The sequence below is a fragment of the Monomorium pharaonis genome, chromosome 8, assembly GCF_013373865.1.
Source record: "Monomorium pharaonis isolate MP-MQ-018 chromosome 8, ASM1337386v2, whole genome shotgun sequence".
Lineage (NCBI taxonomy): Eukaryota > Metazoa > Arthropoda > Insecta > Hymenoptera > Formicidae > Monomorium > Monomorium pharaonis.
Genome location: NC_050474.1, coordinates 17,370,634 through 17,390,366, shown reverse-complemented (window position 1 = coordinate 17,390,366; position 19,733 = coordinate 17,370,634). Strand labels below are relative to the sequence as shown.

At 33.5% G+C, this 19,733-nt stretch overlaps 1 protein-coding gene across 1 annotated transcript; it reads right to left on the bottom strand.

The window, feature by feature from the left end:
* Positions 1 to 641: 641 nt before the first annotated feature.
* On the bottom strand, positions 642 to 17,706 carry LOC105840263 (probable cytochrome P450 6a20). The gene is made up of 7 exons (XM_036290910.1): positions 17,516 to 17,706; positions 12,118 to 12,293; positions 7,851 to 8,220; positions 5,809 to 6,137; positions 5,363 to 5,590; positions 4,956 to 5,207; positions 642 to 1,795 (listed from the first exon to the last, which is right to left on the bottom strand). Exons 1-7 carry the CDS (start codon positions 17,590 to 17,592, stop codon positions 1,632 to 1,634), a joined length of 1,596 nt encoding a protein of 531 aa, XP_036146803.1. The 5' UTR covers positions 17,593 to 17,706; the 3' UTR covers positions 642 to 1,631.
* Positions 17,707 to 19,733: the final 2,027 nt, after the last annotated feature.

Below are 19,733 nucleotides of genomic sequence, written 5' to 3'. Positions count from 1 at the left end.
TCAATAGATGTCAGAAATATGAAACTTGTAGTTAACTAATATTTTTATAAATAAATATAAATTTACAGTTATTTTGTTTTTTATTTTGTTGGCTTTCCGATGTATCCAATATCTCTTAATGGTGATTAAACAGTTTTTTAATATCAAATTTATTTTTTTGAAAATAAGCTCTAGAAGATATTCATGCTCCAGCAATATATTAATGCTACAGAGATTCTTCTGCTATAAGGAGGGATCAGACAAAAAGATTGCTGTGTCAATTAATCTGTATATTGTTCCTATTTTATGACATATAAGGGTAATGCAAGAGAAATGATAAATATCTACCTGAAAACGTATCTTTGTGGAACAAGTCAATTGCAATCCTATCGTTTTCCACCCTTAACAACAGATCCAGAAAACTAAAACTGCGGTTACTTTCGAATTCAGAAGTAAACTAGAGCCTATTATGGAAGCTATTAAACGTTTTAACGATATCTGTGATTTTATTCAATGTTGCAGATGTAAAATGTCATCTACATGTCAATAGTAGATTGAAACTTCTAGGTTCAACGCTTTTAATACTTTTAACTGTAATAATAAACTCAAAAATCTTAATCCCAAAGATCATAACTTATGGCAGACACTCAAGTCTACGCAACGTAAAAAGATGTCAACTCCCTCTTTTGTCTTGAAGCACCATCGAGCACCATCCTTTACAATCCTAAAGAAAAAGTGCAAGCTTTAGCGAATAATTTTTACTCAGTATACCATGATTTCTTCTCACATATTGCCCTGAAAAGGAGGTTAAAAATTATATTTTAGAATTTAATGTTACGACGCACAGTAAAAAGAAAACTCGTGTTTTTAGACAAAAATCTGTCTACAACACAAATCTTAATCGATAATTTTTTTTTAATACTCGTGAATATTTGTACTTCTTGTGAAACTGTTTAAAATTTAATGATTTTTGTTATAATATAAAAAAACGTGTAAAAATTAATTATTTGTTTTCTCGTAGAAGAAGCTTTTGTATCTGTGAAAAACAATTAGGTTTTTTATGTTTTAGAAACATGTTTTGAGATCATTGTATTAAATTTATCAGCTAAAAATCTTTTACAAATGTGTACAAATGTATTTATATTTACATATGCATAAAGAAAAATATATAGCAGTTACTTTACAATGATTGTACATTATTCTTGAATTATATATTGATTGTACAACGATTTTAAAAATATAAAATTATAAATTTTTTATTGTCTACAAAGATAGTTAATTTGTTATTTTATAGTAAGAGTGTAATATAAATTACCTTGAATTATACTCCCATTATCGTTCAAGAATAAAAATCGATTTTTTTCATAAAAAAGTTTATTTCTTAACAATAATAATCGAAGACGTCAGAAAATTTAACTTGTTAGTGTTCTTGAATTCTTAACAATAAAACAAATTTTTATTATGATTTATAAATTATTTTTCGAGATATAATCTAATTAGATGTAGACAAGCCTGCTGCTCTCGCTGCGCTTCAAAGTAATTTAACATTATTTTAACGTATAAATATTTAGAAATAAATATACCTTAAAGTATGTATAAAATATGTATAAATAAGATACGCAAACAAGAAATTAATTTAAATGTGATTTATTTTATCGTGGCTCAATAATAAGGTGTACATGGCCTCTTACAGTAAGACCGGCACTTCTTTCATTGAAAATAAGTGGGACTGTAGTCCGGGAATGTAGTTTGAATTTGTATTTGGCCAGAAGACCAATTAGTACGACTTTTACCTGTGCGTACCCAAATCGTTCACCTGAAAATTAATTAATACTGATATATGATACTTTTGAGACATTTTAATGAGAAGCCTTCATTTGCGCACAGTACAATTGGACACACTGCAATTGCACACAGTGCTATTGAGCATATAAAGTTCCACACCGTTCGATTGAACACGTTGCATTTGGGCACAATTGCTTTTGGACACAACATATATTTTTGTTAAATTTTTAATACACACACGCACACATGCATGTAAAATTTGTTATTAACTTTGTTAACTAAACATTTGTTACATTGAACACAGTGCATTTGCACAGTTCTTTTGCCCACAGTTCTTTTGCGCACAGTTCGTTTGCATACATTTCTTTTGTGCACTGTTCTTTTACGTACAGTTCGTTTGCACACAATCAAGCAAATCGTATCTAGATATTTATACATTATGACTGTTGATACATCTAAAGGCCGATATTCATAGTTTAATTTTATTTTAAGAGTCTCAAGTAATGTCTTAAGATGCTAATACGGCTTTGTGATTGGCTGATGGCATCTTAAAACAGTCTTAAGATAATCTTAAGCTTTTGGCACACGATACAATTTTTCATGCTAGCATATGAGGCGTCTTACGGTTGGGTTACGATATTGGTAATATAATCATTCAAGCCAATCAGGACACGTAATAAGATGGCTCGTATACGATCTAGCATGAAAAATCGTATCATATGCCAAAAGCTTTAAATAAAAGACCCAACTATGAATACCAGCCTAAGAAGCAGCAACTCGTTTTGCGTGGAAAGTCGCAAACCCATGTGCAGAGATCCTTTGCGCGCGCGCGCGCGCGCTCACACACACACACGGCCTTCGGCTTTCCCTCCTGCACCCACCCGATCCAAGTCGTTAATCAATATACATTGCAAATACACTAAAATTTACATATGTTTGTAGACTTCCAATACAATGTACATGGGTTAGCGAAAATATGTAAATGTAATCCGCTTGACTGTACGCAATAGAATTGTGCGCAAGCGAACTGTGCGCAAACGAATTGTGCACAAAAAAACTGCGCACAAAAGAACTGTGCGCAAATGCACTGTGTTCAATGTAACAAATGTTTAATTAACAAAGTTAATAATAAATTTTACATGCATGTGTACATGTATTAAAAATTTTACAAAAATGTGTTCTGTCCAAAAGCAACTGTGTGCAAATGAAACGTGTCCAATCGAACAGTGTGCAACTTTATGTGTCCAATAGCACGGTGTGCAATTGCAACGTGTCCAATTTTACTGTGTGTCATTAAACTACTTCCTATTTTAACAGCTTATTCTAATTTTTACAAAGCTTTATATATTTGGGTACAATAAAAAATATTTAATTCAAGAAAAACTGATATTTTTTTACTTAATTTGGCTATTTATTAGCAATGAATTGTATGCTATGTTTCGACCACGAATTCAGGTCCCCTTCAGGCAATTGTTCTGTGCTTGTATGCAAGCTTTCGAAGTTCTTTGTTACATTTTGGCAGCAATAATCTAATCGAATGCTTTGGTCGCCCCGTGGCTGACGCAACACCAATCTATATCGGACGCAGAACGAGAACGGGGTGGCTCGCCGGTCAGTAGCTTTACAAAACGCGATCGCGAGTAAACGGGCCACTTCACCGATAACTGTCCTATTAAAGGTCCTCTCCTCCGTCACTAGCGGCTGTCCTCCGGGTACCAGATTTGCCTCGTTGCTCTGGGGCAGGCTCGATCGCCGAAACCGATAATACGATCTATTGCCAAAAGATCCGCAAGTGCCGAACACGTCTGCCCTGACCATACGTACGCACGCAAAAGCACGGGGGATCGCGGTCGATCCGCGATCGACCGGATCGACGCGACGTCGCAAACCCTCACTAACGGCTGCGCGTTAGTCCTCGCGCATTGCGTGGCCCCAATCACAGTAGGACGAGCAATCCTGCGCCCGCAGGACCGCAAGCGCTTCCGGGGGCCCTACGGGTCCCCCGCAAAGATAGAATTTTCCGGCGCCTCCAGGTGGCCCCTGCTGCCCTCCGCTTCTCGCGAGAGAGTCCCGCATCCCGCGGGGGCAGTCTCGCAGCCCCGGCCTCCATGCCGCCGCTTCTAGGGCAGCGGTCGCAGATTGCGACCCGGTAATATACGGTCGCATGGGGAGGGGATGACAACTAAGGGCAAGAACCAATCATATTAAAGAATAAATGAGTGCTCAGTATATGATTGGTTCTTGCCCTTAGTCTTCATCCCCTCTTCATGCGACCGTATGCTACCGGGGCCGCAATCTGCGATCGTTGGACCGCAATCTGCGACCGCTGCTCTAGGCCACTCTAGGGTGCCCGCCGTTTAGTTATCAGCTGGGGCGCCGATTTCCCATCCACCGGCCACGGCTTTCCCGACTTTCGGTGCGCTCGCTCGCGCTCCGCCCGCTCGCCTCGCCTCTCCGGCGGTCCACGGCTTTTGGCCGTTGCTAGTCGGATCGGCGAAATCCCTCTGGTACGTCCATCCTTCCGCATTCGCCGCTGTCTCTCCATCGAACTTCTTGATCGCGCGGTGAGGTGCTCGCCGTATCACCGAAAAGAATGCAAAATATTTAAATCAACTATTCTACTATCGTCGCGATTCACCCGGGAAATTTCTCGATCGGCTCTCGCTTTTCCGTTCGGCGCGAACTCGCAGCCTGTGACGGGGGAGGGACCCTACTTGCCGTGACAGCGAAACTGCCACGTCACAATATATATAATTATTCAATTAAAACTATTTTTTGTAAAACATTTATGATTTAATGGTTACTTAACGGAAATAATATCAAATACAGAAATTTAACAAATTTTAGGAGTTATTTTTATTAACAGTTCTATTATCATTATTAATATTAAAGAAAGATTACGAATGCTGGCATATCACTTTATTTTTTAATAACACTTCTTGAACAAAAGCTAAAAATAAAATTTTGGTAAATATAAACGTGTGTTTTTTAAACTTGGAGAGGAGAAAATGTCTTTTACCAGATACTATATAGGAGTAATACTGTTTCATATTGTGTAATAATTAATGATTTCGCAATATAGTCAAGAATAAACGTTTGAGAAATTGATTTCAAATAGAAACTAGTGACATAATTTAAACATAGCATGTAATTATATATAATAGTATTAATAAATTAATTTATATTCTTACCAATGCATTTCCGTGGACCTTCACCGAATGGTAAATAAGCATAAGAATGTCTTTTTGCTACCTCGTCCTCATTGAATCGTTCAGGATCAAACTTATCTGGATCCGGATATATAGCAGGATCTCGATGCAGTCCAAACACTGGTACAATTATCAATGTTTCCTTTGGCACATGAATATTTGTTGTCGGTAAGTCTAATTCCTCGGTACAGATACGATTTATCAGTGGAAGAGGTGGATATTTTCTCATAGTTTCTGTAACAGTTAAACAAAATGTAAACATTTATTTCAAAATACAAATATTATAATTTGTTTAAAGTTATATAAAAAAACAATGAAATATTTTAGTGTTATAAAATTTTTCTCTTTTAATAAAAATTGTGTCTCTCAATAAAATAAAATATATTTACCATTTATTATTTTGTGAAGATATTTCATTTCATTCATCGCGTCGTAAGACAGATCATTATGCTTTTCCAATATTTCGTCAATTTCCTTGCGAACTTTATCTTGTATATCTTGATGTTGAGCTAATTCATATAGAGCGAATGTTGCAGTCGTCGAGGAGCTTTCAAAGCCAGCTGCGATAAAAACATAACTTTGTGCAGCAGCTTCCAACATGGTAATCTTTGTGGTTTCTAATAAAATAAAATTATATATATATATATATATATAAATATATAAATATATATATATTAATTTCCAATTTTAATGTTAAATAATATTAATATTAACATTAAAAATGTGAGAAAAACCTTTATTATTAGATTTACAAACTGCAACGTGAAAAAGTATGTGTGTATTTTTAAACAAAAAAATATTAATGTAAAAGTTTACACAAAATATGTATATTAACCTGACATATTGATAATTTTATCGTTGTCAATGTAACCTTTTTCCATGAGCTGTATGAGTAGATTCATAAAATCATGTTTGATAATATTATGAGTTTGCCTATATTTCACAATCTCTCGAAAAGTATTTATATAAAAATTGGAAATACATTTGTCAGTGAGTGGTATAGAAAAAAAATCCATAATTTTTGGCATGAACATTGCCAAGGCAATCCAAATTGGATTTAGCTTAAAAATTTGTTTTCCTTGGACGAAATACTCGTCATATGGATCCTGAATACAGTTGGATTTGATACCAAAAGCGGTTAACATAATAACATCTATTGAGTACCTATTAATAAATATCAAATATTAAAAAACATATATTGTTCTGACCCAACACGCAGTGTGTGAATAATGCAATATATTTTTATTTTATGCACTGATGTACACATACAATTGCATTCGGATATCTTGCATATTTTAATTCTAGTTCGAATTCTCTCCAATACATATTATTTGTAGGGGACTGATAGTAAAAGTCTTTCAGTCTTTCATTCATTGCCGATGAGTTTATCCCAATTATTGAATTATTACCCGTTATACACAGAGAGAACTATTTCTTTGAATTTAATATATGGATTTGTTTGAATTATATTTGTTTTACTGGAAAAAATTTATTTCTTACAAAATATTATTTTATTGAATAAAAATTTGATGGTTTCGTTACATTAAACCATATTGTTTGATAGAATAATCACAATTATTTGAGATAATACTTGAAATATTTGATTCAAAAACTTTATGTTTTTACAAAATATTATTTTATTAAATAAAAATTTGATTGTTTCGTTACATTAAATCATATTGTTTGACGGAACAATCGCTTTTTTTCTTTTTTTTTTTCAAAGAAAATATTGAATTCTTTCAAAAAATATTTCATTTAGAAGGAACAATTACTTTGTTTGAAAGTCAAACAATTGTATTTGTTTGTTCAAACATTAGTTTTATTGGCGTATACCAATAAACAAATTTGTTTACCTTAAAGAAAATTTATTAAATCCAAAGAAACTTCTCTCTCTGTGTATTGTTAATATTTTATAATGTGACTGATAATATACGTAATGGCAGATAACTGACAGATAAATGACAAAGCTCTACACTCTACAATATATGCCGTTACGGTGTTACAATTCTCATAAAAAAACCTTTATAGCTCTCAAATAATACATACCGAAGAAGAGCTCAATTTTACAATTAAAAAGATGAGCAATTTAATCATTTTAGTTCACTCTTATATAACACATATCAAAATGTTAATTTTAATCACTTGAATTATTAATAATTTGTTTTTAGACCCACTTAATTTTAAAAACGCATAATTTTTCACGAAAAAAACAATCAATTTAAGCGTTAACTTCAATATCTTGTAATATACAACAAAATAATTTTTAATATTGTACTTAAACAATATTAAAAATGATCCAAATTTTCTAGGAATAAAAGGTTCAATTTGCAATTTTAATTTAATATATACTTAAATATGTTGAACTAGATGCACAAATAAATTGTGCTAAAATAGTAAAAGTTCTCAAATAACATCACTCGTCACTATTTACATTTTTAACATCGATGACTGTGTCCGTCAAACGATGTAAGAATGCTGACCATAATATATAAAGTTTTGTGTCCGAGATGCTAGGAATCGCTCCGATTAGAAAAACAAAATCAATAATTTTTAAGCAAATTGGCCAATGTAATCGGTCAATTTTGTTTCCATTCGAAAACTCATCGGAGCAACTTCGACTATCACACAAAGCTTTAAAATTATTAGTAATCGCCAAACGAATACATAAATTATCTTACCTTTTAAAAATATAATTTTATAAAATTATTTTTTGTCAAACAACAGTTCATAAATTGGAAAAACAATTGCTTTTAATGCTATTTCTTTTTTTTCTATTTTTAATGTTTTCAATAATAACTTTATTTTCAAATTTATAAGAACTTTTATTTTTTTTTATTGATAATAGTTTAAATAGCAATCTTTTTAAAAATAGTTTACCTTGCTAACATATTTTTTATCTCGACGGACTCTCTCATCTGGGCTTTGCTTTCTAGATTCTTTGAAAGTTTTTCGCTACATTCCACCAAAAGCGAAAACATCTGTTTTATTTTTCCAGTAGTAAAAGTAGGTGTCATTTTGGCACGTAAACTTCGCCATTTCTTTCCAGGTAAAAGAAACACATTGGCAGACAATGGATCAATATTTTCGTTGCTATACATCCCACGATCATGGAAACTCTTAAATTCTTTTGTTAATACCGTTCGAATAAGATCCAAGTCGGCGATCACTAAGATTGGTTTAAAAAGTACATACATTCCAAAAGCGCGATGATCCTTATATTTCATGTATACATCATGAAAGAATACACCTGTTGACAAATTTGCTTAATTTACTTACTAATTTTACATTTTTTTTTAATTTTAAATAAAAATGTAAATAAACAACACCATAAATTATTCATAAAAGTAAAAAAAATTATTCTTTCTAAAAAAGGGCAACGGAGAGAGACGGGGAGAGACCGAGAGAGACGGGGAGAGACGGGAAAAGACGGGAAAAAACCGGGAGAGACGGGGAGAGATGAGATGAAACCGGGAGAGACGGGTCGAAAGGAGGAGAGACGGGGAGAGACGGGATGAGACCGGGAGAGACGGAGAGAGACGGCGAGAGATCGGGAGAGACCGGGAGAGACGGAGAGAGACGGGGAGAGACCGGGAGAGACGGGGAGAGACCGGGAGAGACGAGGAAAGACCGGGAGAGACGGGGAAAGACCGGGAGAGACGGAGAGAGAGAGAGAGAGCGAGAGAGGGGGGGGGGCGAGAGAGAAGTGCGTGCATCCGTGCGTGTGTACACTGTGGAGTATTTTACTCAAACGAAAGATTTTCGAAAGTTAGTTTTCTCTATTGATTATTTTTTTATTTGGTTATTTTTTTAATTTATTAATTTCTATATGTGCACGCGTACGTGTGCATGCATATGTCACAATATTATTTTATAACTAGCAATAATAGTTAATTAATTAATGTATATAAAGTTCCAAAAAATGTTGATCTTATTTTATATAGAAAGATATATGTAATGTCAAAGTATTTAATAATTTATTAACAATTGTAACTTTTTTTTGTACACTGTAAAGTATCTTTCTCGAACAAAAGATTTTCGAAAGTTAGTTTTCTGTATTGATTTTTGCAAAAGATGTTGATCTCATTTTATATAGAAAGGTACACATATAATGTCAAAGTATTTAATAATTTATTAACAATTGTAATTTTGTTTTTTAAACTATGTCGTCAATCTCTAATGCTAATTAAAGAAAAAAAAATAAGAAGAAAAAGAAAAGTCAGAGCTGACAACATTTCGTTACATTTCAGTGTCAATATTATATTACTTTAAAAAACATTTATTTATGTTGTGTATATTGTATTTCTTTTTTCCTTTTTTTATGTGTATAATATTTTTAAAGAAGAAAGAAAATTAGATAATAAATTAATGTATGTAAGTATGCTTTCTCTCTCTCTCTCTCTCTCTCTCTCTCTCTCTCTCTCTCTCTCTCTCTCTCTATTTCTTTTTCCTTTCTTTTTGTATATAATTATTTATTTATATAATTATTATTGCAATTGTTATTTTTAAAAAGTAAAAAACTAAATAGCGCGCGCCTGTGTTGTTCTAGTAATAGTAAAAAAAATATTATAATATGTATTTTTACAAAAACTTTTAATAATTTTTACAGAAAACAATTGTTCACAGAATTTTGTACTGCAAAATAGAAGCTAACTGACAAAAAATAATATATTCTTTGATAGAATATAAAGTTATATAAATTAAGAATAATTTTACACATATGTATATATAATCCTCATTTATATACTTTATCAAGTATATAAATATGAAACCGGAATTTTTGTATAGAAAATATACGTTTATTGTATGAGAATGATAAAAAATATTTTATTTGAAGTATTGCCCATCGCTAGCTATACATTTTTCCCATTCCTCTAACAATTTGTGGATGTCACGCCAAAAAAACTGTTCCTCTTTTGAGACAAACCAGTCATCGAGCCATTTTCGTACATTTTCGTAAGATGTGAAGCGCTGCTCAGCAAGTGCGTGTCCTATCGATGCAAATAAGTAATAATTGGATGAAGCCAAATCTGGTGAGTAAGCCGCATGCGAAAGTATTTCCCAACCAAACGCCTCAATCATTTCCTTGACCGGTTTTGCTGTGCGTGATGGTGCATTATCATGAAGCAAAATCACTTTGTGTTGCCTTTTTTGATATTCTGATTGTTTCACGCAAAGCTTGATTCAAATCGATCATTTGTTGTCGGTAGGGTTCAGTATTAACGGTTTCGCCAGATTTTAGCAGCTCATAATAGATCACACCCTTCTGATCCCACTAAACACAGAGCATTGTCTTCCGTCCATAGCGATTTGGCCTCGCAGTCGATGTCGATGGTTTGCTTAAAGTTATCCATGATCTCTTACGCTCAGGATTCTCAAAATATATTCACTTTTCATCGCCAGTCACAATTCGATGGAGAAATTATTTTCTTTTCTACCTGGCGAGCAGCATTTCACAAGTGGTTTTTCGGTTTTCCTGCTGTCTTTCATTCAGTTCATATGAAACCCATTTTCTGAATCTTTTCCGTGGCTTTCAAACGTATGGAGACGGCTTCTCGTGTCACATTTAATTGATCCGCGAGTTGTTGTTGCGTTTGAGCGTCATTCTCATCCAACAATGCTTGCAATTCGCTGTCTTCAAACTTTTTCGGTGGTCTTCCACGTTCTTCATTTCTTACGTCAAAATCGCCATTTTTGAATTTTTTAAACCACTCAAAGCATTGTAATTTACCAAGAGCATGCTCACCGTAAGCTTCGACAAGCATTCAACGCGATTCTGCAGCAGTTTTCTTCAAATGGTAACAGAAAATCAATGCTGTCCGCAAATGGTAGTTTCCAGGCACAAAATTCGACATGTTCAACGCTATTAAAAACTATACTGTTGTATGAAACTTGTATTGTTGTGAGTTGAAAATCTTTATCAGATGTCAAAACTAGAGTTCCTATAAGGAAAGTTGTGCCAATACCGCTCTCGATTGTGATTGGCTCCGCCATTTTCCGTTAAACTTCCGGTAGTTTTAACCATTTCCAGCACAATTTGGCAATCTTGGTATAGCTATCATCAATGCATTAACATCAGTATTTTGTGTATCCATATATAAAGCAAAGGGTTTATATTGAAGATATTTTAATTATACTATTGAAATTGTAATATAATTGTAAATAAAATAAATGTGATTGAAAATGCTGTGGAATAAAGGAAGGATATATTTGTAAATGTAACCTTAAAAATGTTGAAAAACTTTAGCATTTTTGAGATTACATTTACAAATATATCCTTTCTTTATTCTACAGCATTTTCAATCACATTTATTTTATTTACAATTATATATCTATATATACAAATATATATATATATATATATATATATATATATATATGTGTGTGTAATATCCTGTATTAATGTTAAAAATAGAAAATGCCGAATTGTGTAGCTTTTAAATGCCATAATACATCAAAAAAAGGTGCACTGATGCGTATGTTTCCACAAGCTTTAGAACGTCGAAAAATATGGATAGAAAATGAAATAAGACTTGAAATAAGACTGAAATAAGACTTGAATAAGACTTGAAATTTGCCGCCTTTACATGCCATGAAACGGAAAATGGCGACTTCCGTTATATTGGCACAATTCTCCTTATAGGATCTCTAGTCAAAACAAGAAAATGGCGCCAATGACACGATTTGACGGTAACTACATTGACAGCTAGCGCCATTTATAGGCAAATTCCAGTTTCATATTTACAGACCTAATATATTCTATTAAACTTATTTATACATAAATAAGATATATATGTATATATAGATATATAGATATTTTAGTATTTTATGCTGTATGGAATCCGTCATTTTTAATTTTAATTTTAATAGTTGATTTAGACTCAGCGCTTTAAAAAATCCAAAACCGTTTGCACATAAAACACATTTTTTCTGGGACAGTCAAATACGAAAGGGTTAAAAATTAAGTTTATATATACTATACATATATCCAATTTTATTATTAAATATTTAAGTTAAAGTAAAATATATAATATAATATATAATATAATATATAAAACACGTACATTACACATTACACAATTTACAATAAATATTATATATTTACATTGTATATGAGAATATTTTGATAAATATTAGAGATATTCACCTATTTGTACTTTTCCAGTAATAAGTGGTGAGATATTTCCAATTGGTATAACAGGTTTAACGTAAAAAACATCCTTCTTGTGCCAAAAATTGAAAATCATATATTTATAATAAATATATATAATGGTCAAGGCAGTGATAAAAATCCCAATTAATTCCGCAAGTACCATCGTGAATCTGAAACAGAATATATATTTTATTATTCAAAGAAACAAATTAACACTTAATTTTACGTATATATTATATATACCCAGCAAACACAAAGTTACATGTAACGTGCTTGTTAGTTGTAATTTCCCACTCAATAATATAATTGTAATATAACACACGTGTTATATTACAATTACATTGTTGAGTGGGAAATTACAACTAACAGGCACGTTACATGTAACTTGGTGTTTGGTGAGATTTACTAAAAATGTAAAATATTAATTTATTGCACAACGTCGTACGAGTGTTGCATGTATAATGTTTTATCTGTAACAGAACAAAACGTTTTAACAACAATATATATATGTGCGAATTAAAACGCATACATGCGCGACGTTTATTGTAGATCCAGCCTAATGCACGCAGTGCAAGCATCTTGCTGTGTGTGTGCGGTGTTATAGCCGACTTGATCTTTTATCATACACAGTCATCAGTATTATCAGCTAGTATTATACTTAAAAAATTGATAATGCAAGTGACCTGCAGAATTTACCGTAAGTATTAATAATTGATATTTTTATCTTGTTTACGTAAGGGCGCAACTTTCCAACGACAAATGATAATGCATTCGACGTCGAAATCATCATTTCGATATCGCTACACGACACACGACAATTCAACGAGCCGTTGTCAAGGAACGCTCCGCAACATAACTTTATATAGTAGTAACTTACCTCGGCGCGAACACTATAATATACATATTGAATAAAGTGTGTAAATAATAAACTTCTGTATAATTGTGCATTGCGTAGTAGAATAATGACTAAAATCAAGAAGTATTTTACAAGTAAAAGACCTTTGCGGCGAATAGTAAAAAAAGACTTAATACAAATTTTACAAATTAATCGGGAAATAATATAAACGAATAAGCATACTAAAAAATTGATACAAAATAAAAATTTATATGATAATGTTTTCGCCGATATTGTGTGTGTGTGTGTGTGTGTGTGTGTGTGTGTGTGTGTGTGTGTGTGTGTGTGTGTGTGTGTGTGTGTGTGTGTGTGTGTGTGTGTGTGTGTGTGTGTGTGTAACGGATAATAACGTTAATGATGCACATCATGTTTCTCAGGATAATGTTCTTCTATTTATCAGAAGGGAATACTGTCCAAATTCAAAGTAAAAGTGGATTGGAAAAATTATTTACCAATAAGCTGGGCTCTAAATGCTCTTGGTTTAGGCGCAAGGGAAATTATCAATTGACCTCATTACGTACAATGAAAATTTTAAAAAGTACATAGAAGTCAAGATTTTCTTACTGTTATTTTTAACCCCTGACTGCGTCGCTGACAGCGCAAAGGAAAGTTATGTATTTTATTTGTTTGCTATCGTTTTTCTTACTAGTTAAAAAAATTTTTTTTAATAATATATTTTTGGTAAATTTCTTTTTTTAATTATAAAAATATTTATAATATATGATCTTTTATTTTCATATTTATATGAAAATAAAAGATCATATATTATAAATATTTTTATAATTAAAAAAAGAAATTTACCAAAAATATATTATTAAAAAAAATTTTTTTAACTAGTAAGAAGTGCTATAAGAAAACATTTTCCTATGTAGAGCGATACAAATTTTCAAGAGCATGTATCCACGTGGTTTAAATACACAAAACCTAGATATCTAAGAGAAACAGGTATATTTTTCATAAATTATAATATATTAATAATATTGTTTTCAAAATATATTTTCCATAATAACACTATTAAATCAATTTGTTACAGACCGACATGACAAGGAAAACAACAAAATGTTAATTATGTAAATATATAATATTTTTTAATCTAATATTTGCATTTTTTAGTTACTCATTATTTTATGCAATTAAATATAAAAATTAAAGATAAAACTTTAAGCAATATTAGATGTAATTTATAAATACATAAGAAATAAAATAAAAAAATATATTATATATGTATATTGCAGCATAAACGTACCTCAAATACAATTCATTAAATGTTGTCAAACTAAAAAATAACTTTATTTGTCTATAATTTGAATTAAAGAATAAAAAAGATAATTAGACTTTGCTAAACATAGTCAGATTATTGCCAAAACCAGAGATAACTCCATTTGTTCATTATTTGAGTTAAAGGAATATATAATAAAAGAAGACATTTTTCGTGATATTTATTATTCTACAAAAAATAAATGTTACAAAAAATGTCTTTTTTTTTATTCCTTAACTTAAATAATGAACAAATAGATTGAGTTATTTCTAGTTTTAACAATAATCCGACACTGTATATTTAGCAAAGTTTAAAAAACGTTACAAGTGAAACGTTGTGCACGAACTTTATAATAATGGTTCACATAAGTTTATCAAACGTTTCACAAACGTTGCAAATGAAACATTGCGATTGAACTTTTTAGTGAAGTTTTATACATGTCTTACAAACATTTCACAAACGTTACAAATAAAACGTTACATATAAAGAATAAATGCATGAGGACATTTCTGATTGTGACGACATTACATAAATGTCTGTGAAATGATATGGAAAAGGTCACACAGTTTAAATGTTACGTTATTGCAATGCTAAAACGAAATTTTATTTGGGTGAGCGCCGACAGGTTTTGTCAGATTTACAACGCAGTTACTAAATTAAATACCAAGCCTCAAGATTCCATTTTAAGATTCCTCCTTCCTCGAAGAACTGTAATAAATTTATAAATAAACTTGTTGCGAAAAATAACCAATTCGCAATAACCAGTGTATCTATAAAAAACATCCTTTTAGTAGCAGGATTCTGTAACTCATTATCTCGTCATTATGTGCGTCATAACAATAGTTACGCAGATATTTTATATGTTAAAAAAGTGCAACGACAGTATAACGATACCGACACCTCTTAACGAGTTACGAACTCGCACTACAGGCGATGTATTACAATATTAATAAATTAATTTTTACGACTAAAATATAATTATATAAGCTAAAAATATTAAATAAAAAAATTATATTCATTACCAAGATCTACTTCATTGATATGTTTAAACATATACCGGTAAGAATTAACTTACTAATGTTGCAATCAGTTTTCCACTTTTATTTTCAAAGATAAAAATAAACAACTTTGATTTGTTCATTTCTTTATATGTTTTATGCGTTATGCAAAAGTCCGTACTGCCTTAATAAAAATCAAATTTATTAAGTTCTTTTATAAAAAAAATACGCACATATTTTACATATTTATTTGTTTTGTTTCTAATTATTATCTATTTTGTTTCTAATAGCTGTTTGCTTGAAAAAGTTTCCTACTCTAAATTTCTTAGAGTGAAAATACTGCCACTCCAATTTTTCGAGTGATTTTTCATTCAATTTCGAGTGATTTTTCACTCTTTAAGAGTGAAAATATTGCCACTCCAATTTTTTTTCTCTTAAAGAGTGAAAAATCACTCGAAATTGAGTGAGAAATAACCCGAAAAATTGGAGTGGCAGTATTTTCACTCTAAGAAATTTAGAAAGTAAAGTGCAGATTTCCGTATTTGAAGACTATATAAAACGATAATTCAATATTTCCTTGCAACGATCAAACTAAATCGACTGGATTTTTGAAAAACAATAATTATATTTTGATTGCTTCAATGGTATGCGGATTTCTTATATGTAAAAACTTGCTATTATATAATCTTTATAACTTCTAATTTTTTTGTTTCAGTTGTACAGTTCAGTTTTGTACAATTTATATGTTTTATGTGCCTTTCAGACATTTATTTTTATTTTACCTTTAATTTAAAAAAGTATTATTTACTCTAATATTTTGTAAAATTTATAATGTTTGTTGATGTTTTGAAGAAAAAAAAATAAAGTTATTAATAGTTTATAATTAATATTTCTTTTTTGCATAAATAGTAATGTGTAATATAAAGGGTGTCTGAAATTTTTTAACATAGTGCTTGCATAGAGGTAGAACGCACAAACTGAGTAAAAAAGTTCTCTACTATTTTCGCAATAGTTGACAAATTATTAATAAAAAAAAAATAGCCAATTTGCCCGACTCACCGCCAAATACCGGCAAGCGCGCCGCAGCGCGAGGCAAGATGATCACTCAGCGAGATGTGCGTCCGCGATCGCGAGGAAGTTGTTTACAAGTTTCCAAGCAACTCGGTGGGCATATCTTGCCTCGTGCTGTCACGCGGTTGCCGGTATTTGGCGGTGGGCGGAGCAAATCGGCTGGTTTTTTTTAATTAATAACTCGTTAACTATTACAAAATAATAGAGGACTTTTCTAATCAGTTTGATCCATTATACGTCTATGCAAACGCTATGTCAAAAAATTTCATATACTCTGTACACACACACACACACACACACACACACACACACGCACGCACGCACGCCCGCGCGCGCACGCGTGTGTATGTGTGTGTGTGTAGAAAAGAATAAAATAAGAAATGATTGGAATTTATTCTTGTATTGTTCCCTCATTATCTGTAAATTTGTAAAACTGCTGTAAATCAGCAACGCTCTACTCAAAATTACATCAAAACAACATCAAAATAACGTAAATAGTCTTTTTTTCTGGTTTAACATCATTGTGATTTACATTGTTTTAACATCATTTTAATGTTATTTCGATATTATTGTAAATTCTTGTTTTCTTTGGATTACTTTAAATATTACACACTATTCGCGCCGTGACAGAAGTCACACGGAATTTGCGCCTTTTTCACGTTATTATTCGCCAAGATTTTCGAAACGCGCGCTAAATGACACTTCGTCGGTCACGGTTCTAGTATGCCAACGTACCCCGCACGCATCCCGCACTATTTGCGCCGCCTACATTTAAAGGCGTGCACATTTCTGTGCTCACAAACGACCAAGATACACACAAAATAAAATTAATTACAATCGAAAAATATCGAACACTCCAAATATGACAAGAATACTTATAATTCGCGTAATTGTCACGACACGACCCGATACGACAAGCGATACACAGCTAACGAGAATATGCGGCGGCGTCATCCTCTTGGCTATCGGGAGCGTCCCGATTGTCTACGTTAATATTACCCACAACCATTCATAAACGATTAGTGCTAAAGTTTTTCTTTTGTATCCATCAATTAAAATATTTTATTTTAAATTAGCCAATTAATGACGCGGTCAATCGAGCCTCACCCTAAGCGTCGCTCTCTCCCTCAAATCTCTAATTACTAATACATCGTTTTATGGTGCACTTACATTAACACTAAAAAACTCGACCCAAGCACGTGAATGCGCGTTCCCGCCAATTCGCGCGTGACTTTACAGAGTTTCATTCAATGAGGCAACCTTACCAGCACGCAAGTCCCTCTACGTTAGTTTCTAAGGTCTTCACTTTTCTCGCAACCTGTTCGCTTTAGGTCGGCTAAGATTCGCGATACGATACGGGCGACGACTGACACAAAACAGATTCTTCAAGAATTCGGTCGAGAGCGGGTCGACAGTTCTGCCCCACACAGTAAATGCGTTGTTTGGTTGCATGGCCAATTAGAGTACGCGCCTCGTGCTTCGCGGCTATACTCGTAGACAACGCCAAATGCAAATGTGTTTTGCGAAGCGTCCTTCAGTCGCGGGATCCCTAATTGCTCTTTCTCTCTCTCTCTCTCTCTCTCTCTCTCTCTCTCTCTCTCTCTCTCTCTCTCTCTCTCTCTCTTTCTCTCTCTCTCTCTCTCTCTCTTTCTGGCCAATATTTTTCCAATGTTTCCCAATGTAATGCCAATATAGATTGGTCAAAAATATTGACTCTAAATTAGAATGCAATTAATATCCTTTCTAAAAAAGGGCATGGCATCGATACTCGCATCTCTCGAAGTATTGTTGTCGCTTTCCGCGATGCCGATTGGTTCTCTCATTGCGCTTACTTCGTGTTGCGAGAGTAATCATTGCGATTGAATTTTGACAGCTGTCAAATTTGTATAAAAGGTTATCTATACCGGGAGAGACGGGGAGAGACCGGGAGAGACGGGGAGAGACCGGGAGAGACGGGGAGAGACGGGGAGAGACCGGGAGAGACGGGGAGAGACCGGGAGAGACGGAGAGAGACGAAGAGAGGCGGGGAGAGGCGGGGAGAGACAGGGAGAGACAGGTAGAGACTGGGAGAGACCGGGAGAGACGGGGAGAGACCGGGAGAGACGGGGAGAGACTGAGAGAGACGGGGAGAGACCGGGAGAGATGGGGAGAGACGGGGAGAGACCGGGAGAGAAACCAGGAGAGACGGGGAGAGATCGGGAGAGATCGGGAGAGACGGGGAGAAACCGGGAGAAACGGGGAGGGACGGGGAGAGACCGGAAGAGACAGGGAGAGACGGGGAGAGACGGGGAGAGAACGGAGAGACGGGTAGAGACCGGGAGAGACGGGGAGAGACGGGAAAAGACCGGGAGAGAACCGGAAGAGACGGAGAGAGAGAGAGAGAGAGAGAGAGAGAGAGAGAAAGAGAGAGAGAGAGAGAGAGAGAGAGAGAGAGAGAGAGAAATTAATAAATTAAAAAAATAACCAAATAAAAAATAATCAATAGAGAAAACTAACTTTCGAAAATTTTTCGTTTGAGTAAAATACTCCACAGTGTACACACGCACGGATGCACGCACTTCTCTCCCCCCCTCTCTCTCTCTCTCTCTTTCTCTCTCTCTCTCTCTCTCTCTCTCTCTCTCTTTCTCTATTTCTTTTTCCTTTCTTTTTGTATATAATTATTTATTTATATAATTATTATTGCACTTGTTATTTTTAAAAAGTAAAAAACTAAATAGCGCGCGCGTAGCGCGCGCCTGTGTTTTAGTCCACTATAAAAAATCGATTGGCTCAACATTAACACAATGCTGAACCAATATTAAATCAATATATTAGTGCTTAGACAAATTGGGTAAATAAGATGAAGCGTCCACTTTACAATATTGGACCAATATTGGAAATATTGTCTTTACATTATTTCTCAATATTACGCCAATGTTTTTTTGCTATTAAGTTGACGACTCTTGTTCTTCCGGGACGAAGACAAGAGATGTGCTAAAACCAGGAGGGTTGTCGATAGCTTCAATTAATTGTTGTGACGCCTCGCCAGTTTTATGCTGTGTCGCGATACTCGCGAAGTGCATAGAAGTGCTTTTTTCTTATCGCAGTCGCTTCGTAGTCCGACAACCCTGCTACCTGCCAAATTCTCTCTCGTGTTGTCGTGTCACGAAGGCCAAATTCCGATGCGGACGTTCCTCGATGTTATTCCGAATATTGAAATGTTCAATGGGATACAATGAAAAGAAAATAATGTTAACGGTCGCAATATGTTTTTTACATGTCTCGGTCATTTCATCGTACACAAGCCCATATTTTGTAGTGACGGAGGGACGCTGAAACGATACAACGGAATTACACATCACAATGCACACACACACACACACATACACGCGCGCGCGCGCGCGCGCAC

What these genes read in the sequence shown, in the direction of transcription:
- LOC105840263 (XM_036290910.1), bottom strand. Translation starts at nt 17,592, where the DNA reads ATGAAACTCTGTAAAGTCACGCGCGAATTGGCGGGAACGCGCATTCAC. An exon ending in TCTTCACAAAATAATAAATG is followed by an intron (nt 5,208 to 5,362) that starts GTAAATATATTT and finishes TAACTGTTACAG; the next exon opens with AAACTATGAGAAAATATCCA. An exon ending in AGGTCCACGGAAATGCATTG is followed by an intron (nt 1,796 to 4,955) that starts GTAAGAATATAA and finishes ATTAATTTTCAG; the next exon opens with GTGAACGATTTGGGTACGCA.